The sequence below is a fragment of the Haliotis rubra genome, unplaced genomic scaffold (assembly GCF_003918875.1).
Source record: "Haliotis rubra isolate DU_JTF1 unplaced genomic scaffold, ASM391887v1 Scf510, whole genome shotgun sequence".
Taxonomy (NCBI): domain Eukaryota; kingdom Metazoa; phylum Mollusca; class Gastropoda; order Lepetellida; family Haliotidae; genus Haliotis; species Haliotis rubra.
The window spans coordinates 201,360-222,113 of NW_025767203.1; the positions used below are offsets into that span (position 1 = coordinate 201,360).

General features: G+C 41.6%; 1 protein-coding gene across 1 annotated transcript in view; it reads left to right on the forward strand.

The window, feature by feature from the left end:
* Window positions 1–551: 551 nt before the first annotated feature.
* Window positions 552–20,754, forward strand: part of LOC124292273 — a 69,275-nt gene continuing 49,072 nt past the window's right edge. Inside the window, exon 1 of the mRNA XM_046729334.1 lies at window positions 552–1,166. Coding sequence (XP_046585290.1) covers window positions 816–1,166 — 351 coding nt within the window. The 5' untranslated portion in view covers window positions 552–815. The remainder of the gene's footprint in view (window positions 1,167–20,754) is intronic.

A 20,754-nucleotide genomic window follows, 5' to 3' on the forward strand; every position in this document is an offset into this window, starting at 1 on the left:
GATGGCCATGATGTCAATCACTGGATTGTCTGGTCCAGACTCGATTATTTACAGACTGTCATCACATTCCTGTATGGCTGAATGCATTTTCCACTGCGAACAAACAAAACCTGTCACTATGTACAAACCTGCAATGTGTACTTGATTCCGTTGTTTGACTTAACCAAGTGACTCTGTACCAATGTAAACAGCTCCAGCTTCACATCCACGAGTCTGAGTCATCCATCCAACCGTCTGTACAAACCCAGCCAAACCGCTTCATTATTTAAGCAAACAATCAGACAATACACACAACAATCGCATCACATTAGATATATATGCCTGGTTATGTATAATCAAACAAAGGCTACCCAGCCAAGCGATCCACACAGCAGGTGCTGCACATGAACCTGAGAGTCGACAATGACAACGTCCTGTATATGAAACTGCGTCGCTAACCAGCCTTAATTTTGAAATAGACTTGATAACTCCGTGAGAGGCCTGCCACGTCGCGGTGCTAAGTGTAGTTGTGAGAGGTATTAGCAACGCATCTTGTGTAACGAGAGTGCCTATACAGTTATATTATTTTCTGCACACAGCCAGTATTGATTGGATCCGCGGTAAAGTCCCACCACGCGAGGAGTACTCGCGTTCAGGAATTCAGCCTTTGACATGCTTGACATTTCTGTGCAGGGAAAATGACCAACGGGGACTATTGTCACCCTTACCCGGGTACCGGACCTGACCATCGTCCCACACAGTGAACCCCCTTCGTTGTGAGTATAAAATATGCTCCAGCTGATGAATGACCAGCAGGTGCCTCGCTCAGCCAATCGATGACATGGATTCTTCCAGACGGAGAATATCGTCCAATCAGACGAGAGTACGGACTTGCGGCTGGTGAGCAACACACGATCTTGCGTCAAGGATTGATTCCGGCAAATGACTTGAAAAGCCAAAATCGGGGAATAATGGTTCACTTTTGGAAGCGACGTACATCTTCGCAGCATTGCGAAAAAATGCCGCATGGACGGCCGACTCATTCTCCGTTACTGAAGCCTTTCAATGCTTTAGCGACACCGGGGATGTATCTGTTTTCAAAATACAACGAATATAAGCGACAACAACAGGAACAGCAAAAGCGCAAGGTTACTGAGAAAGAATTGGAAAACCTTAACCAGAAAATAGTGAGTACCACGTTTTTGTCTAAACCCCTACCCCATCCCCAGTGCCTGTTCTACAACGTTGCCAGTCCCAGGTTCTATCTTGTCATTGATTTCTGCAGATCAGAGCATGTCGTCACTCTGTACGTCTGCTTCGTTGAGAGCAGACGATAAATTCCCTGTCGTCTGCTAGGAAATCTCAAGCTGTTCCTGCCCAGTCGTACACGCTGTTGTTGTAGCCCCAACATTTATAGCTCCCTTGGGATGCCTACCACAGCTGAAAAGACCGGTTATTTACGCCTAATATTGACTTGTCCCACGAACGAATTTATGGATTTCTGCGACCACAACGCAAAACGACAACCACATTACATATCTCCAATCTAATTTCCACGAGTCCTGTTCGCTCTGATAAACCCGTTCCACATCTCAGAATCAGTACATACGATCGAGGCAGCGATTTATATTTTATGTATGGAATTTTAAAAACAAATCATTACTCGCATGTACGATCAAAGATACTTAAGGAACTCCCTTGGCAATATTCTTAAAGAACAGGAACATTCACAAAACATCTGTTAATTATATATTCATCACACTGGGACAGACTTTACTTTCCAGAATGACTCAAAGTCTGGTTGGGAGACATATTATGATGCTGTATAGCTTTCGCCATCAATCAATCGTTTATGATGTTTAAAGTGAGCGGGATTTGATTCCTTTAGCGCCTCTTTGAATAATGGTTCGGTGTGGACCAACCATACAACCACAACAACAATGTTGTTGAATCTGCAACATATTCAAACCACTTACCGTGCATTATGTGCATGTGTAACACAAACTGCGCTTGTCGATGTGTTGTCGATGCCAATTCAAGATCTACAGTAACGTGTTCTTCGTGATTTGGTTTGTGAAGGAAAACAGATCGTATTGTGACTGGAATATTAAAACAACGTGCTTCAATCGTGGGGAAGAACTGCATTAATATTTAACATGCATCAGTGACAATATCGATGCATATGAAAGTGTATAAATATGTGCATTCCAGTACAGCTAGAGTCCAATATATGTCTGGATGAAGACTGAGCGTGAACCGTTAGGTCAGTACTTGGTATGACAATAGCCTACAAAGACAGCATCAGAACATTTCATTATAGTTCCAGTTTAAAGATTATGAATTGAAATACGACAACTTCTTCAAACAATCATCCATCCTCATGCTGCTGCCACAACAACTACAACTACTGATGCTCCTACTACCACGACAGCTACGACTATTACTTCTGACAATAATCTATGTATACTACTACTACTACTACTACTACTAGTAGTAGTAGTAGTAGTAGTAGTAGTAGTACCAAGCTATTGAGAATATTCCTAATACTACCTCTACTACTGAATCTACTACTACTACTACTACTACTACTACTACTACTTCTACCGCTACTACCACTGCTACTACTACAACAGCAATTACTACTACTACTACTACTGCCACTACCACTCCTACAACTACAACGCTATTTACTAACGCTGCTACTACTGCTACTACTTCTGCTACTGCTACTACCACTGCTGCTACTACAACAGCAATTACTACTACTTCTACTACTACTACTACTACTACTACTACTACTACTACTACTGCCACTACCACTCCTACTACTACGACGCTAATTACTGCTGCTGCTACTGCTGCTACTACTGCTACTACTGCTGCTGCTGCTGCTGCTGTTGCCGCTTCTAATGACATTGATATGACTCCTAAGACGTATCGCAAAGCCCAATCAAAACGCATAGCACCATGTACATACATCTGATTCTAATATCAGAGATATGGTGAGGATCATAGCACAGTTTCACATAAAAATGATTCATTCTGATATTAACTGTATAACCAAGATGAATGTCCACCATCTGCAGCCAACCAGTCCCAATTTGAAATCCAAATATGTACCATGACTCACGCCAAACCTGATACGATAACATCAGCCATTCTCAGCTTATCCGCCTGCTATGGTTGTGACATAAAAGACAACGCTAAATGGCGCCTTTCCAGATGTCAGATATCAGGTTATCAATGATTAAACATCTGTCGGGATAACTTGATACCACGGATGAAGCTAAACATGTACGGGTGCCCTGTATAGTCTCATGCGTCAGTGAGTCAGACCTGTACTGTTATACAACGACGTGGTAGACGTGAGATGGTTTAGTCTCCATGGTCAGTGTCAAGCCATGCTAAGCCATGATGTCATGCCATGGCCTGCCAAAGGCCATGCCTGACTTTCTCTGATGGTATTAGCTTGGTCTACATTGACATAGATTTATACAGCACAATGTAGCACGCAGTGTCTTCATCTGTCGGTGTGACTCTCTCTCTCTGTCTCTCTCTCTCTCCACTGTCCCTCTCTCCCTCCCCCTCTCTCTCTCTCTCTCTCTCTCTCTCTCTACTCTCTGACATAGATTCTCTCTCTCTCACAATCTCTAGCACGCTCTCTCTCTCTCTCTCTGTCCTTCGTGTCTCTGTCCTCATCTCTCTCTCTGTCTGTCTCTCTCTCTCCTCTCCCGCTCCCTCTCCCTCTCCCTCCTCTCTCTCTCTCTCTCTCTCTCTCTCTCTCTCTCTCTCTCTCTCTCTCTCTCTCTCTCTCTCTCTCTCTCTCACACACACACACTCTCTTTTTGAAACGAAAATTTTTCATTTCCTTGCATTGGTTACGTAGAGTAGAATTATTACAAATACTAAATACATTTTAACATTATATCAATTCAAGGACTATTGAATGACGGTATGTGCTGGGCTAGATACAGCTACCCCAGAGTTTGCCCGGGATATTATTTACACACTGAATGTAGATACTACATCTACAGAGAGAGAGAGAGAGAGAGAGAGAGAGAGAGAGAGAGAGAGAGAGAGAAATATGAGAGAGAGGTGTTCACACTCCTTAAGCTGTAACTGAAATACTTCCGAGCGGCGTTTAACCAGCCCACTCCTGCATTGTAAATAACAGATAAATGACTCAGATGTATACAGCACCCGCGATAGTGAAACTATTTCCACATTCACTAAGGTACCGGGTATCGAGATTAATTATGCATTAGTGACAAAACCCTTTCCAAATTATTAAGTCATCCTCTCGATACCCTGCGTATGCATGGAATCAAGGTACCAAAATTATTCATGCGCTTTGGGCCAATTTACATATATCTACTCGATGACATGCTGCATGTGTATTCCTTTAGGAATCGTTTTTCGTGTTGAATTCCCTCTTTTGACAAATACACTGACGTATGTATTTTAAACATGTATGTACTTCATGTCATGTGTGTAAACAGAGAAATGCGAAGCAGGTACAAGTGTCATTAACACACCGAAACAAGCATTTGTGAATAATTCATGACCAAGGATCTATAGGTCTTGCTTTACGATAGATGGCATTGTGTCCTAGCAGTTAATTCATTGTGACGTTAATGTATTGTGCGATTGATTGCAACGACTCCTGTTATCCAATAACCTTGCTTTAATGCAAGCTGTTGTGCCCAAATACGTTGGGATTTCACACTGAAACCGAATAATGCGGACGGTGTCGTTCCCGTGAAATTATTCGGATTAACAAGTGTTTGGAATTGGAATCAAAGTATGTGAAACCATCCCTTTAATTTTATTCCACCATTGACAACATTCTAGATTTGTGGTTTATAGATTAACGGGGTTAGGTTTATCGAGCTGGTGCTGTAATTAGTGATAGCAGTAAGGAGACGCTAGGATTTTGTAAGTGTTTACTAAAAATGATATAAACAATGAAAATAAGGCATTGTTGCAATATTGTAATATTGAGGAGGTGTAGAAGATGTGGGTCCCTCTCTCTCACTGTCTCTCTCTCCCTCACTCTGCCTCTGTCTCTCTCTCTCTCTCTCTGTCTCTCTTTATAATATTATGTTTCACTCTGTCCCTCTGTGTCTCACTCCTGTCCCTCTCTCTCTGTGCCTCTCTCTCTCTCTCTCCTATCTCTCTCTCTCTCCTCTCTCTCTCTCTCTCTCTCTCTCTCTCTCTCTCTCTCTCTCTCTCTCTCTCTCTCTCTCTCTCTCTCTCTCTCTCTCTCTCTCTCTCTCTCTCTCTCTCTCTCTCTCTCTGTATGTGTGCGGGTTGAACAACGTGAACCCAATGAAGCCTCATTCGCTGATTGAAATAACTGGAATTATCCTCATGTGTCAAAATTCCAAGACTTTTTGTATAAGATGAACACCTAATTATCGGTGATCGGGTTACACAATAAACCCAAAGACACATCTTCATTAACAACAACCAGGCTCAACAGACCTACAAATGTCAGCTACAGAGAAATGCACGTAAAGGTCAGTACTTAGGAAGGTACGCATATGCTATTGTCAGTGCAGCGATTCATATCGTTAAATACGGAGCAGACTATTCTGGACTTGGGCGTCAGACAATGGAGGCACATATGCGACAGTAGAGCACTTCAGACTAGACAAATGTCCTTCCTAGACACAACGATCGAAAATACAACATTAACGTCACATCTGGCGCGGTGGAACTTCAAGTTTAGATCGCTGAGCGACAGTGGCCAGACGTTGGACTGAATCACAATCCATTAGCATATCTGGTTCTGCGACTTGTTTAAATAGAAATTCAATGTTCATTCGTTTTGTGTTTGACATTTGAAATACTGTTATAAATAATCAATTGTTTGAGTTGAATAATGCAAAAGATGGTTACAGGTGTAAATGTTGTATATATTCCTACCAGCTGTTCAGTATCTTCATTATTCCAGATCTATAAAGTGGTAACACTTCAGTACTTCCATACTTCTGATGGAAGAAATCCTCAGTTAGACTTTATTGTAGACATGGAACATGGGTCGCTGTGGGGGCGGTGCCATAGCCTAGTGGGTAAAGCGTTCGTTCGTCACGCATAAGACCCGAGTTCGATTCCACACATGGGTACAATGTCCGAAGCCCATTGCTGGTATCCCCCGCCGTGATATTGCTGGAATATTGCTAAAACTAAACCCACTCACTTACTCCACAACAGTGACTTACTCTGGCCTGTACAGGATTTCATGCCCTGGCCTGTACAGGATTTCATACCCTGGCCTGTACAGGAATTTCATACCCTGGCCTGTACAGGATTTCATACCATGGCCTGTACAGGATTTCATACCCTGGCCTGTACAGGATTTCATTCCCTGGCCTGTACAGGATTTCATACCCATGTTAGTGTTGTTTCCCAATGAAACCTAACCAGGTAAAGAAACCAAGAAACCTTATCAAGAAAATCGGGGATTAAATCGCTGAATCCCAGGGTTCTGGCAAGCCTAAGGGGGCAACCCAGCACAGCAAATTGCCGCGCCTGACCCGAGTGATTCATCAGCATCTCTGTTCTGTCAAAGATAAAGTGAAATGAATCATATTTGTCTAGACAGATCATACATAAACTACAATGTCTAATAAATACTGAATATTTTTAGCTTATCTAAAACTGCGCTAAGTGTTTAGATCATATTATGACATGGGATATACAGAATAACTGTGTATATACATATTTGATATATGTTTGATAATCAATTCAGAACACCGTGTATTGAACAAAACCCGTACCGACTAATTGTGAACACGCTTGTCAACCTTGATTTCTTTTTAGCATTATATCATATAATTTTAACATGACATATGTTTCGTGAACGTCTATTTCATAAACAGGCAATCGTAATTGTTCCATATTTTTTAAACAAACCATTTCAATTCAAAATTTGATAAAGAAATTAATCAAATAACGAAATGCAATTGAGAAGCGGTCACGCATGAATAAAATTTAATTCTAACACTTCACATGAAAAACTATATCCGCAGAAACCTGCGCTATGCAGAAAAGCGAGCATTAATCGGTGTCCGGTTCCCCGTACTAGGAGTAAACTGCAGTTCAAACACCGACCCCTGCTACATCCTCGCACTTGAATAGTTGCAAACACTACAAATGTACCAATTTAGAACTATACGCAAGTCGAATGAAATTTAATTTGGAAGCAAATCGAATTTTCATTTGAAACGTGAGCTGCTCGAGCAGCCATGTTTGATACTCCCAGTGGTAAAGTCACAAGAGGTACAAACAGCTGAAAATAATGAGAAACAATTTTTCACATGGAACGCGGGTTATAAATCTTCGACAATCAATCGAAAACGTAATTGAGGATTAAGAATTATAATCGATTTATAAAACGACAGCGTTTCTCTGTATTGTTTAACTTGTACGCCTTTTTATATCGCCTTTGCAGCAGCTTCAGAGGTATTTTTTGTTACATACAATGTTCTGAAAGGGCTTTACTATGGAAGGGCATTTGTGCCAAAGTCGCAAAGGAATTATCACCTACGTAGAAGATATTTACATCTGCGTAGACGATATTTCCATCTACGTAGACGATATTTCCATTTGTATAAATGATACTTTCTTCTGCGTAGGTGGTACTTCCATTTGCATAAATGATACTTTCACCTACATAGAAGGTACTTTCATCTGCTTAGAAGATACTTACATCTCCAAAAATGATACTTACATCTGCGTAGGTGATACTTCCATTTGCATAAATGATACTTTCAACTGAATCGAAGATACTTTCACCTGTGTAATTGACACTTTCATTTGCATAAATGATACTTTCACCTACGTAGACGATACTTTCACCTGCGTAGCTGACCCTTCCATTTTTATAAATGATACTTTCACCTACGTAGAAGATACTTTCACCTGCGTAAATAACCCTTCCATTTTCATAAATGATACTTTCACCTAGGTAGAAGATACTTTCACCTGCGTAAATGACCCTTCCATTTTTATAAGATGATACTTTCACCTACGTAAATGACACTTCCATTTTATAAATGATACTTTCACCTACTTTCACCTGCGTAGTTGACACTTCCATTTGCATAAATGATACTTTCACCTACGTAGAAGATACTTTCACCTGCGTAGATGACCCTTCCATTTTCATAAATGATACTTTCACCTACGTAGAAGATACTTTCACCTGCGTAAATAACCCTTCCATTTTCATAAATGATACTTTCACCTACGTAGAAGATACTTTCAACCTGCGTAAATGACACCTTTGTAATGATGACCCTTCCATTTTCATAAATGATACTTTCACCTACGTAGAAGATACTTTTACCTGCGTAGATGACACTTCCATTTTCATAAATGATACTTTCACCTACGTAGAAGATACTTTCACCTGCGTACATGACACTTCCATTTTCATAAATGATACTTTCACCTACGTAGAAGATACTTTCACCTGCGTACATGACACTTCCATTTTCATAAATGATACTTTCACCTACGTAGAAGATACTTTCACCTGCATAGCTGACACTTCCATTTTTATAAATGATACTTTCACCTACGTAGAAGATACTTTTACCTGTGTAGCTGACCCTTCCATTTTTATAAATGATACTTTCACCTACGTAGAAGATACTTTCACCTGTGTAGATGACACTTCCATTTTCATAAATGATACTTTCACCTACGTAGAAGATACTTTCACCTGCGTAGATGACCCTTCCATTTGCATAAATGATACTTTCACCTACGTAGAAGATACTTTCACCTGCATAGCTGACTCTTCCATTTTAATAAATGATCAACAATGATTCCGGGTCTGTTTATGCACCCTTAGGCGTAGTTAATAATGGCCTATTTGTTTGGGCGAAGTGGTGTAGCCTAGTGGTTGAAGCGTTGGCCGTTCACGCCGAATACCCGGGTTCAATTCCCCACATGGGTACAATGTGTGAAGCCCATTTCTGGTGTCCCCCCGCGGTGATTCTGTTGGAATATTGCTAAACGCGGGGTCAAACCATACTCACTCACCTATCTGTTTGACTTTCAGCCTTGGTGTGTATTTACTGAGGTACTATAAAAACACTACAATAACTCGTCATTTAAATGTGTCAAAGGTTTACTAAGTGAATGTGTAAAAAACAGTTTTATTTTTATCATTTAACGTTGACAGTCTGACATTTTGAACTGACTTTATTTAATTGTTAAAATACAAAAACACATGGTGAAAACATCGTCTATGGAGATATAACGCCTACGTAGATGTAAGTATCATTGACGTAGATGTAAGCATCACCTAAGTAGACGTAAGTATCACCTAAGTAGATGTAAGTATCACCTAAGTAGACGCAAGTATCACCTAAGTAGATGTAAGTATCACCTAAGTAGACGTAAGTATCACCTAAGCAGATGTAAGTATCACCTAAGTAGATGTAAGCATCACCTAAGTAGACGTAAGTATCACCTAAATAGATGTAAGTATCACCTAAGTAGACGTAAGTATCACCTACTTACATCTACGTAGAAGATACTTACTTCTACGTAGATGTAAGTATCTTTCTTTACAGATATATAATCTAAGTAGATGATACATTATATTTGAAATATGACACTTATACGTTTCCATACTACCATTATTAATCGACGCAGAAAAGAGACATAATGAACAAGGCAGATCAACGCACGCATAGCTACTACTGGCGTTGTGTTTGCGCAGCGCCAGGACACAAAGCGCTGTTGAAGGCCCATGTTACACAATTTTATCCAATGAAGACCGAAACGAATAAAGGGAAAAGCCTATAAATTCCATTTGATCCTGAGAAAATAAAACACAATTATTTCACGGAAAAACATTAAGTTGCCAGTTTGATTTATAACCATGAGGTGCAGTGTCTGTCCTGGAAATGTTATTTTTGTACGCTTCCAAACAACTTTATAATAATGTCAATACTAGGATAAATAAAGGCGGATATACATGGGACCCGTCTGGAGCCAGTGGCCCAACTCCGACAATAGTCTATCTAGCATGTGGTTCCTTCCATGTTATAGGGACGTTGAGTGCCTGGCATGAGATATAATCCCATCTTAAACCGTTCATGCATATTCCGATACGTCCACGCTAATAGCCATTTGTGGGTGTGTGCTTTTGTAACACGCAACTGTTAAGATGTATGACTAAGTTTAGTGAATGAGTGAGTTGAGTTTTACGCCGCACTCAGTAATATTCCAGCTATATGGCGGCGGTCTGTAAATAATCGAGTCTGGGCCAGACAATCCAGTGATCCACAGCATGAGCATCGTTCTGCGTAATAGGGAATCGATGACATGTGTCAACCAAGTCAGTGAGCCTGAGCAACCGATCCCGTTAGTCGCCTCTTACGACAAGCATGGGTTACTGAAGGCAATATTCTAACCCGGACCTTCACGGGTTACTATGTTTAGACATCATAGAAAATTATATGCTTTTGTATACAGTCGAACAACATTGTGTCGAAGTTGAAGGGAACTACGTAAATACTTCGAGTTATCCGAGACATGATGGCTGAATAAGGAATACGGGACTAAACTCATTCTTCGAGACAACCGTTTAGAGTTCAACTAAACGGTATTTTGCTGTATGTATATTTCGATGTTTTTATTTTAGCGAGTTTCTGAAATTTACTAGCTTTTCAGTGAAACAACTATATCATTAAATCATTGTACAATGAGTGGATGAGTGAGTATGGTTTTACGCCACTTTTAGCAATATTCCAGCAATATCACGGCGGGGGGACACCAGTAATGGGCTTCACACATTGTACCCGTGTGGGAAATCGAACCCGGGTCTTCGGCGTGACAAGCGAACGTTTTACCCTCAAGGCTACCTCATCGCCCCCTCTACAGTGATGTGACTTCACACACAGTGATGTGACTTCACACACTACGTGTGTATATCACGTTATTCAATATCGCCGATCAAGATGATAATATTCTTGACCTCAGACTCAGTGCTAACATCAGTCAGGAATGTTCATTTTGCGTTGTTATAAGCGTACGATTTTGAAATTATATACTGATATATACTCATGGTAACGAATAAGGGAACACATGAAAGTACAAGTGTTCCTTTATTCTTTCCAGGTTTCTTCACAAGGTATGTATTGCACCGTGAGTGAAATTCTGGAATTAAATAAAGGAACACTTGTACTTTCATGTGTTCCCTTCTTCATTTCCATGGGTATATTACCTGGAAATTTAATACCACGGACATCGACTATTTAGGATATAAATAATTAGTAAAGCATTGTGTGAGCAAATATTTAGTCATTCTTGGTTATTTCAATATATGCATATATCTATATTTGTGCACACGTTTTTCAATTGAACGTCAAAGGGTATCACTACGGATAACAAAGAAATGCGATAAAAAGAGTTACGCCTCTCAGCTGATATAATAAGTGGTTTAATTGTCAATTGCAAATATTTTAAGTTAGTGATACACAAACACACACACACACACACACACACACATTCTTCTGCGTGGTTTTATTGTCTTATGTGATTTGATATAACCTTTATATAATCATTTTCTAACATTGCGTGTCACAATGGTGATAGTATCTTTGACAAATTGCCTTTGAAAATCAATAAATGCGTTTCTTTTGCACACTTTACAGCATTCCTAACACGGTAAGGGTCATGTGGCTGTAGATATATTTCTTACCCCAGTCTTCATTTAACCGTTCTATTTTTACACACAATTTCCATGACACAAATTACTTTTCAGAACTACTACAGGAACGATTGATGGTTAAACAGACATGATCAAATTTAGCAACACGTCTTGTAATTTTCAATTAAATAAAAACCAGACAATGTTCATCTTCTTTGGCCCCTAAGTTTATTTAAAATACATTTCTTCGGTAGAAATCAACCAGACACATTTGACTGTTACACACATTCAACGTTAATGTCTCCGAAGCTAGAAATAGGTTTCCAGACAGAAACGTACACCACGCCGTACATAAGACTGAAGGAAGAAATTCTATTAACCTATCTGTGATCGGAATTGCTGTCCACGATGTACTCCCACAACACACATCACTACAATCAGCTGTTAATCAAATGTCAATTTGTGTTAAGGAAAGAATTATTACTTTTTAAGAAATTCTCTCAATTATATAATGGCATTATTGTCAATGTACAGTGCCATAGATTATTTCCATACATTGTAGCGGCGTTAGGATAGCATCGGAATTACCGTTATAACTGTCAGAGGCACCGGGGGCATGGTTGAAGGCAGTTATCAACAACGTCCTCGTAGATTACCATGTCCACTGGCACTATGCTGGGGGAGACACTCCAAGAGTGGGTGTACGGTATCGATCCCCTGCAGAAATAACCACACGGCCATCGACGAGACCCTCCACGATACGTACTGTAAATGGTAGCGCTTGTTCGTAACATTATGGTCAGATGGTACTTAACGCAGAGATGCTTGTCCATTTCGCTCTTATAGTCAGATCTGATGGCATACCACAGTTCTTGGTTATCAATCAGCCTATATTGTTTCTTATTTCAAAGGTTATTTTAATTATTTTATCAACACTAGTTATGACAGCCTCCGTTAGCGCTGCTGGTTGTTGCAAGTGAGGTTTTCATTCGCCAAACGTTGGGCTATTTTAAGATGTTGCGTTTTAAGCTATACCCGGGTCATTTCTCTTCATTAATTTTACAAGAGAAACTCATTATCAGTTCCGATGCTCTGACTGTGTTATATTGAATGTGCAGCTAATGACTTCCTATTGGTTGGCTGGGTTATTGTTGTGGCGCCCTTTATTAACCATAACAAGTCAGCGGTGGTTGATGGTGTTACATGGACAGTGTAATTAATAACATCTTCTACAGAGAAGTAAGGTACTTACTGCATTGGAGTGGGGAAGGGGTGCGGACTAGGGGGAGGGGAAGGAGGTAGTAGACATAGCAGTAGCAAAACCAGAAAAAGCTTCAGTTAAATAGTAGTAGCTATGAATTGCGTGTAAATTGTGCAAATATCTCATATAGTTCTTAAGGGCGGTAGGGTAGCCTAATGGTTAGAGCATTCGCTCGTCACGCCGATGTTCAGGGTTCGAGTCGTGACATGATTATAATGTGTGAAGCCCATTTCTGGTGTCCGCGTGGCGTAAAACTCAACTCACTCACCTAATTACAGTTCTGTAAGTGACAGCGATGTTGATTATAGAGGTGTCGACGTAGTAGTTGTAGTCGTGGTACATGTAGTTGTAGTGGTGGTACGTGTTTTGTTTTTGTCATTTGCTGTTAAACGCTGCATTATTACAGCTCTAGGACGGTTGTCTAAAATTGACAATGTCTGGACCAGACAATGCAGTGATCAGCATCATGAGTATCTATCTACTGGGATACGCTCGCATGCATCAAGCAAGTCAATGAGACTGGCAGGCCGATCCCCTATTCTTTTGTTTAGACAAACAGGGGTTGGTGAAGACCATTTCTAACCCGGATCTTCACGGGTCGTAGTAGTAGTGTCTGTAGTAACAGCAGTACCAGTAGTACTCGTAGTTGTAGTTGTTACTGAAGTAGCCCAGTTTTTCAGTGTTTGCTATTTCTACGCTGTTTTGTATTTTACGACTGGTTATGTTCTTTCGTGGCATTTTACATCAGACATTTACCACTCAGGTGAAACACGTCAACATCAATATGATGTGTCAAACCAGTTCTGTCAATCGGCATTAATGAGTACAACAAAGACATAGGATCCTTTCGAGTAAGGGGCGCAACTCGCGTGATAATGTGTCTGAACACATTAGAAGTAGACATGCGTTCACTGTTACAGCAGGATGTATAGCGAACATAAAGCAGCAGACGCAGTAAGTTATCATGGGCTTTCTATAAGGGGCGCAACTCAGCTTTCTTATACATTAGCGTCGAACACATTAGAAGTAGACAGCCGTTCAAATATTACAGCATCCACGTTGTGGTAGTAGCGAACATAAAGCAAGTACGACGCAGTAAGTTGGATCATGGGATCCTCACCCTCGAGTAGGGACGCAACTCGTGTCTGTAGTAACAGCAGTGCCAGTAGCTCGTAGTTGTAATTGTTAGCTGGAAGTAGCCCCAGTAGACCATTTACGATTAATAAGGGCCGAAAGTATTTTTCGGTTAAAAGTCCGTTGACGCAGTAGCGTTTTTCAGTGTTCGATATTTCAACGCTGGTTTTGTATTTTACGACTGGATAGATTTCTGTCGTGACTTTGTTAGCTTCAGACATTTACCACTCAGGTGAAACAGCCAACATGAATATGTTGCAGCAAGGATGTTGTGGTAATCGTGACAAATCGCAGCAGACGCAGTAAGTTGGATCATGGGATCCTTTCGCGAGTAAGGGGCGCAACTCGTGCCTTGATACTTATACATTAGCGTCGAACACATTAGAAGTAGACAGCCGTTCAAATGTTACAGCAGGATGTTGTGGTGGTAGCGAACATAAAGCAACAGACGCAGTAAGTTGGATCATGGGATCCTGGCGCTAGTAAGGGACGCAACTCGCGCCTTGATACTTATACATTAGCATCGAACACATTAGAAGTAGACAACCGTTCAAATGTTACAGCAGGAGGTTGTGGTGGCAGCTGGCAAATCTTGAACTTGAAACCAAGATCATAGTATCCTGGCGCGAGTAAGGGACGCAAATAAGGGACGCAACTCGTGCCTTGATGCTTACAACTCGTGCCTTGATGCTTTAAACATTAGCGTCGTTCAAATGTTACAGCCGAGGTTGTGGCGACAGCTGGCTATGGATAATGTGATGCAATCTCGTATCGTTGTACCGTCGCTAATATTTAATCACTTTCTTTCAGGTAACGCAAAATGCAAAGTTTTTATTGCAACTCAGTTCAAAGCTTGCCGTGTGTAGTCATCAGCTATTTCCAGTTGAATCCAATTTCACTTTTACTTATGATGAAACTCCTACCAGCTGCCGTTATATATGACATCAAATCTAATTAGATTTTAAATGAAACTAATATGGCCGATACTGGAACTACTAAGGCAATACCAGCATGTATGTATAGACAACAATGTAATAAGACTTGCACTGACCTATCGCGAGACGGTGAATCTTTGCTCTGAGAAGTCCACCCCACGCATTATAGTGATGGGGTGATATGGCGTCTTGCATTGTTGTGTCTATGGTTGGAAGAAAGATGATGAATTATCATCTTGGTCGTTATGTCCCGAGTGTGTGAATTTGTATTGACGGACGGAATGATGTATGCTGGAAAAGAGTGAGTGAGTTTAGTTTTACGTCGCAATCAGCAATATTCCAGCTATACGGCGGCGGTCTGTAAATAATCGTGTCAAGACCAGACAATCCTGTGATCAACAGCATGAGCATCGATCTACGAAATAGGGATACGATGACATGTGTCAACCAAGTCAGCGAGCCTGACCAACCGATCCTGTTAGTCGCCTCTTACGACAAGCATGGGTTACTGAAGATCAATTACAACCCGGATCTTCGCGGGTGGTGGTAAAGAAATATTTACAGCGTGACGGACGAATGGACGTGTGGTCAGGTGATGTGGATGAACGTACAGACAGATGCAGTGGGAACTTACATTTCCGGATAGCATTTTACATAGATGACGTCACCTTGTCAGTCTCATAGATACATACACCAAAAGACACTCACAGTTACACTAGAAGATTCACAGTTACACCCTCAGTTACACCCACAGACGCTCACAGTTACACCCACAGACACTCACAGTTACACCCACAGACACTCACAGTTACACCCACAGACACTCACAGTTACACTAGAAGATTCACAGTTACACCCTCAGTTACACCCACAGACGCTCACAGTTACACCCACAGACACTCACAGTTACACCCACGGACACCACTTACAACTGCACCAACAATATCAATCGCCATTTCACTGACACACTCATATTAATAATAGTGCCTATTTATAGTGCGCACAAATCAACGCTCGTAAGCATGCTCATGGCGTTACAATTAAACCAATATGTACAGTAAGAGTGAGCTGTTTATGAGTCCTAGAACTGAATGAAAAGGTGCGTTTTGAGATGGCTTTTAAAGGAGTCCAGAGTCGGTGCGAGCTTCAGGTCAAAGGGTAAAGAGTTCCACAAGACCGCAGCAGTGTGTGAGAAGGATCTGTGACCGAAGGTCTTAAGCTTGTAGGGAGGTACTGTCAGGAGATTCTGCTGTTGTGACCGAAGTTCACGGGCTGGAACATACGGAGTTATGAGTTCAGATATGTAAGGAGGAGACTGACCATGAAGTGATTTATAAGTGAGGCAAAGTATCTTGAACTGTATTCTGGCCCTCATTGGTAACCAGTGCAGTTGTTTAAGCACCGGCGTGATGTGAGTCTGTTTAGAAAACTCATTTTCACAACTAACAGATACGCTTGTGTGTACCTTGACGTCTGTCTCAGCTGTAACAATCAGCTGCAGTTGATACACATGTTAGCTTATGCTGCAGCTTCTGCAGTTGTAACAATCAGCTGCACCTGATGCAGACTGAGCCAGGGACGCCGATATAGACCCCCTGACCATGATTACACTTCATCAACCCCTCAGCGACAAGACATCCCATCCCATCTTGATGATGACACTGTGGCCTAAGCGATCAAAGACATTGTGCAATGTCGCATATTTATTTTGACATTATTTCTGCCCGAGGAGGATATGCTTAAGGTCGGTTTATCAGCCAGAGGAATCGGGTCTGATATCATAATAACGCTACCTCCGGGCAAGTGAAGTAAAGAGGCATAGCTGCTTCTGCATTCACGGGACACGTTGACATGGACGATGATGATGATGAAGATGACGACGACGATTATGTTGATGATGAGGAGGAGGAGGACGACGACGGCGATGATGATAATTATGATTATGATAACGACGATGATGATGGTGATGAGGCTGGCGATGATGATGATGACGACGACGGTGTTGATAATGATAATTATGATTATGATAACGACGAAGACGATGACATTGTTCGTTGGTCAATGTTAGTCCCTAAATTGTCTGGTCCAGACTCGATTGTTAAAGCCCTGCATAATCATATACTTGGGAAATCAGTCTCTCCCTCTCTCTCTCTCTCTCCCTCTCTCCCTCTCTCTCTCCTTCTCTCTCCCTCTCTCTCCCTTTGTCCCAGACTCGTGATAAGGTTTCGTGGTTTCTTTACCTGATTAGGTTTCATTGGGAACACTTTAACCACTAGGCTACCCCACCGCCCCTGAAAACAAAGAAGTACGACCAGGTATATCCATGTAATTATAACGCTGATTTACCGTTACGTGACCCTGTAGGTAGCATCCGGCACGAGGCGCGAGCCAATCTTTTATCAAGAACCTATTTCAATCAACGTGCTTAAAACATTTACAAGAAAAGTTCGAACGTTAAATCGAGTCAGCCCAACGTGGCCAACTAGTCCACGACGTGGTTGTAGTCAGCAACGTTCCGGCAATGCGTTAGAATAGTTTTCCTCGACATTTTTAGCACGCAACTGTTTAAATTTACATGTGTTATTTACCGATAACCCTCCGCCTAGAAATGCCTGCAAACACTGCCTATACCCCGCGGCCATATGCAGTTGTCTTGTGACAGAATGTCGATAAAAGGTTGATTTTACTCGATGTAAAAATTAATCGATTGTCGAGGTAAACAGAACGACAGTTAACTATGGGAGATTTAAAAGGCTTGAACGTGTGTGAAAATTTGCAAATTTGACGTTTTGTTATAATGAGGTAGCTGTCGTTCGATGTAGGGGAATATGTGACACGCGATGAGGGATGTCTTAAAGGTGTTGCTCTCTCTCTCTCTATATATATATAAAATTCCACTGTCATGCCCTCCACCCGCCTTCTCTCTATACTTTCCACCCGCTTTATCACTCTCTCTCTTCCTCTCGGTGCCTCATTCTCTCTCTTCTTCTCTCTTCTCTTGCTCTCTCTCCTTCTCCCTCTCTCGCCTCTCCTTCCCCCTCCGTCTTTTGCTCATTCGAGGTGTGTATCTCTTTCCTCATCATTTCAGTGATATCTACCATCATCTCTTTGCCTCTCTCCCTTTCGTCTTTCTCTCCATCTCTCACTCTTTCTGTATCATTTCCGGTAGCCTCAATCCCTGTCCTTGTTTTTCCCATTCTCAATCCCTGCTCTCCCTTTCTAGTCAGTGTGTTATCTGTTTCTCTTTATGCCTCTCCCTGCCTGTCCTCAACTTTTCTTATCCCCTCCCTTTCAGTGTCACGGTAGCCCTCAATTCTCTCCTTGCTCCTCATTCTCCTTAGCCTCAATCCCCCTCCGTCTTTCCTCATTCAGTGTGTATCTGTTTCTCTCATCCCTGCTCTCCTTGCCTCTCCTTGCCTCGATATCTACCATCATCTCTTGCCTCTCTCCTTCCCCCTCCGTCTTTCCTCATTCAGTGTGTATGTTTCTCTCGGTAGCCTCAATCCCTGCTCTCCTTGCCTCTCCTTGCCTCGATATCTACCATCATCTCTTGCCTCTCTCCTTCCCCCTCCGTCTTTCCTCATTCAGTGTGTATGTTTCTCTCGGTAGCCTCAATCCCTGCTCTCCTTGCCCCTACGTCCCTCTATATCTACCATCATCTCTGGCCTCCCTTGCCTCCCTCCCTCTCACTCTCTCTCTCTCCACTGGCTTTTTCTACACGTGATCTCAAGGATATGAAACACTCTATAAATTTCATCTGATATACTCCCACTGTCGAGGTTCGTGTGAACTATCATTGTGCTATACACGTATAGAGATATTTCTATCTATATAAATATAGTAATTCTGCCTTGTGGATCTTATCGATTACTTACCAGGGAAGATTTCATCTTACAAATACACACGGATTCCGGATTACACCTACGTGACTGGAATAAAGTCTTCCGGAATAGGTTGAAGAACCTCGGTACAGAAATGAAGTCCTACACTACACTACGCTTTTGGCGAACACGCATATAACGAACTAACGTATATAACGAACAGTTTCGAGGTCCCTTGCACTTCCAATATGCGTGTAAAGAACCACGTCCTATGCGCAGTACACTACGCTTTTAACGAACACGTTTATCGCGAACTTACGGATGTAACGAACAGTTTCGAGGTCCCTAGCACTTCCTATATGCGTGGTAAAGAACCACGTACTATACTCAGTTCACTACGCTTTTAAAGAAAACGCTTATCACGAACTTACGGATGTAACGAACTATGCATATAACGAACTCCGATTATATCGAACTTACATTATTAGTCTCGCCAAGTGTTTTTGTTTACTGTAAGTTCATATCATAAGTAAAATGTAAGGTAAACGTGGCCCATGTTAGCATTAAGCGAATCGCCCATTTTGACATTAAAATATTCGACGTGAGCTTAAATCTTATTTCAGTTATAACAGACACGAAGGCAGATGAGGCCTAACCGTTATGCTATGAAAGAAAGGTTCTATATTGAACGTATTCTATTAAACATATACACGAAGAGTTTCCAAGTGCAAACCGTTATTCATTATTCGTTCGTAACGAAAACACTTTTCCAAAGTCAATTAATATTTTAGTGCATTCATTTATATGTAGATTCGTCAGTGCAGCTTCATCAATTGACTGTGGATGGTGGTTGAGAAAGCTCGGTTTTGTCTTCCATTGTTTTCATATTCGTGTGGTCTCCTGAGAGGGAAGTATTGATTGGATTCGTTATGCAACGTCGCGCATCAGTGGGCACCGCAGTCCTAACGTCTACCAACGTAAACAGACTCGATCGTCAAATGCTGGGGATTGCATAACAAGAGCATCAGATGGAGGGTGGGGAGCCCCATGGTAGCGGGGTGTGAATCACAGAGCGAGAGAGACATGGATGTGTGGTTTTGGAGAAGTGTGTGTGTGTGTGTGTGTGGGTGTGTGTTGGTTGTCTCCACATGGTGTACCCACGGGGATATGAGATAGGGATAGGGCTCAGAAGATGTATATGTTTTGGGGTGAGGGGCAAGGTAGGGAGGAGGAAGATCTGTAGAAGAAGGGCTGGGGTAAGAGAAGTGGTCAGACGAGGTGGGTGGGTCTGTAGAAGAGGGGAAGAGGTAGGTAGGAGATTGAAGTAGTGAGGGGGATAGGGGGACCCGTCTGAAGAAGTGGATGGGTTGCAACAGGGGTCAGGAAAGGTGGAGGGCTCTGTAGAAGATTGGGGCGGGTAGCTAGAGGGGTCAGGAGACATATAGGGGTCTTTCACATCCACAACCAGGAACAATCACTAATTGTCCCCGCCTCTTGTTTCTATTGATTAAAACCATCCACCGTCTGCCAAACATCAGGTTACAGAGACTGTTTGAAAAACACTTTATGGATCTTGAGATTCTAAAGACAATCGAGTAAAACATGTTTTATTCATGATGTTCCAATTACGACTAATCCATCGTCAAATAACGAGGCTTTGATTCTTAGTCACGTGTCACTTAAGTGATAATCCACGCTAAAAGCTAGTCCGTATATTAATTCCCATGAAGCGCAATGATCAATCACCAGAACGAGGCTGACCTAGATTAAATTGTGTATTCGCATGATGAAAGGCAATGGTACTTCCTATTCCATATCCGCTCAGCTTGACCGGCGAAATCTCCAGGAAGGAAAGGATTTCACACTTTGCTAAAGTGAAAATAAAGCATAAAACGTGACTTTTGCGAGATTTCAAACAATTGGAATGATTTCCCAAGTACTAACAACTGT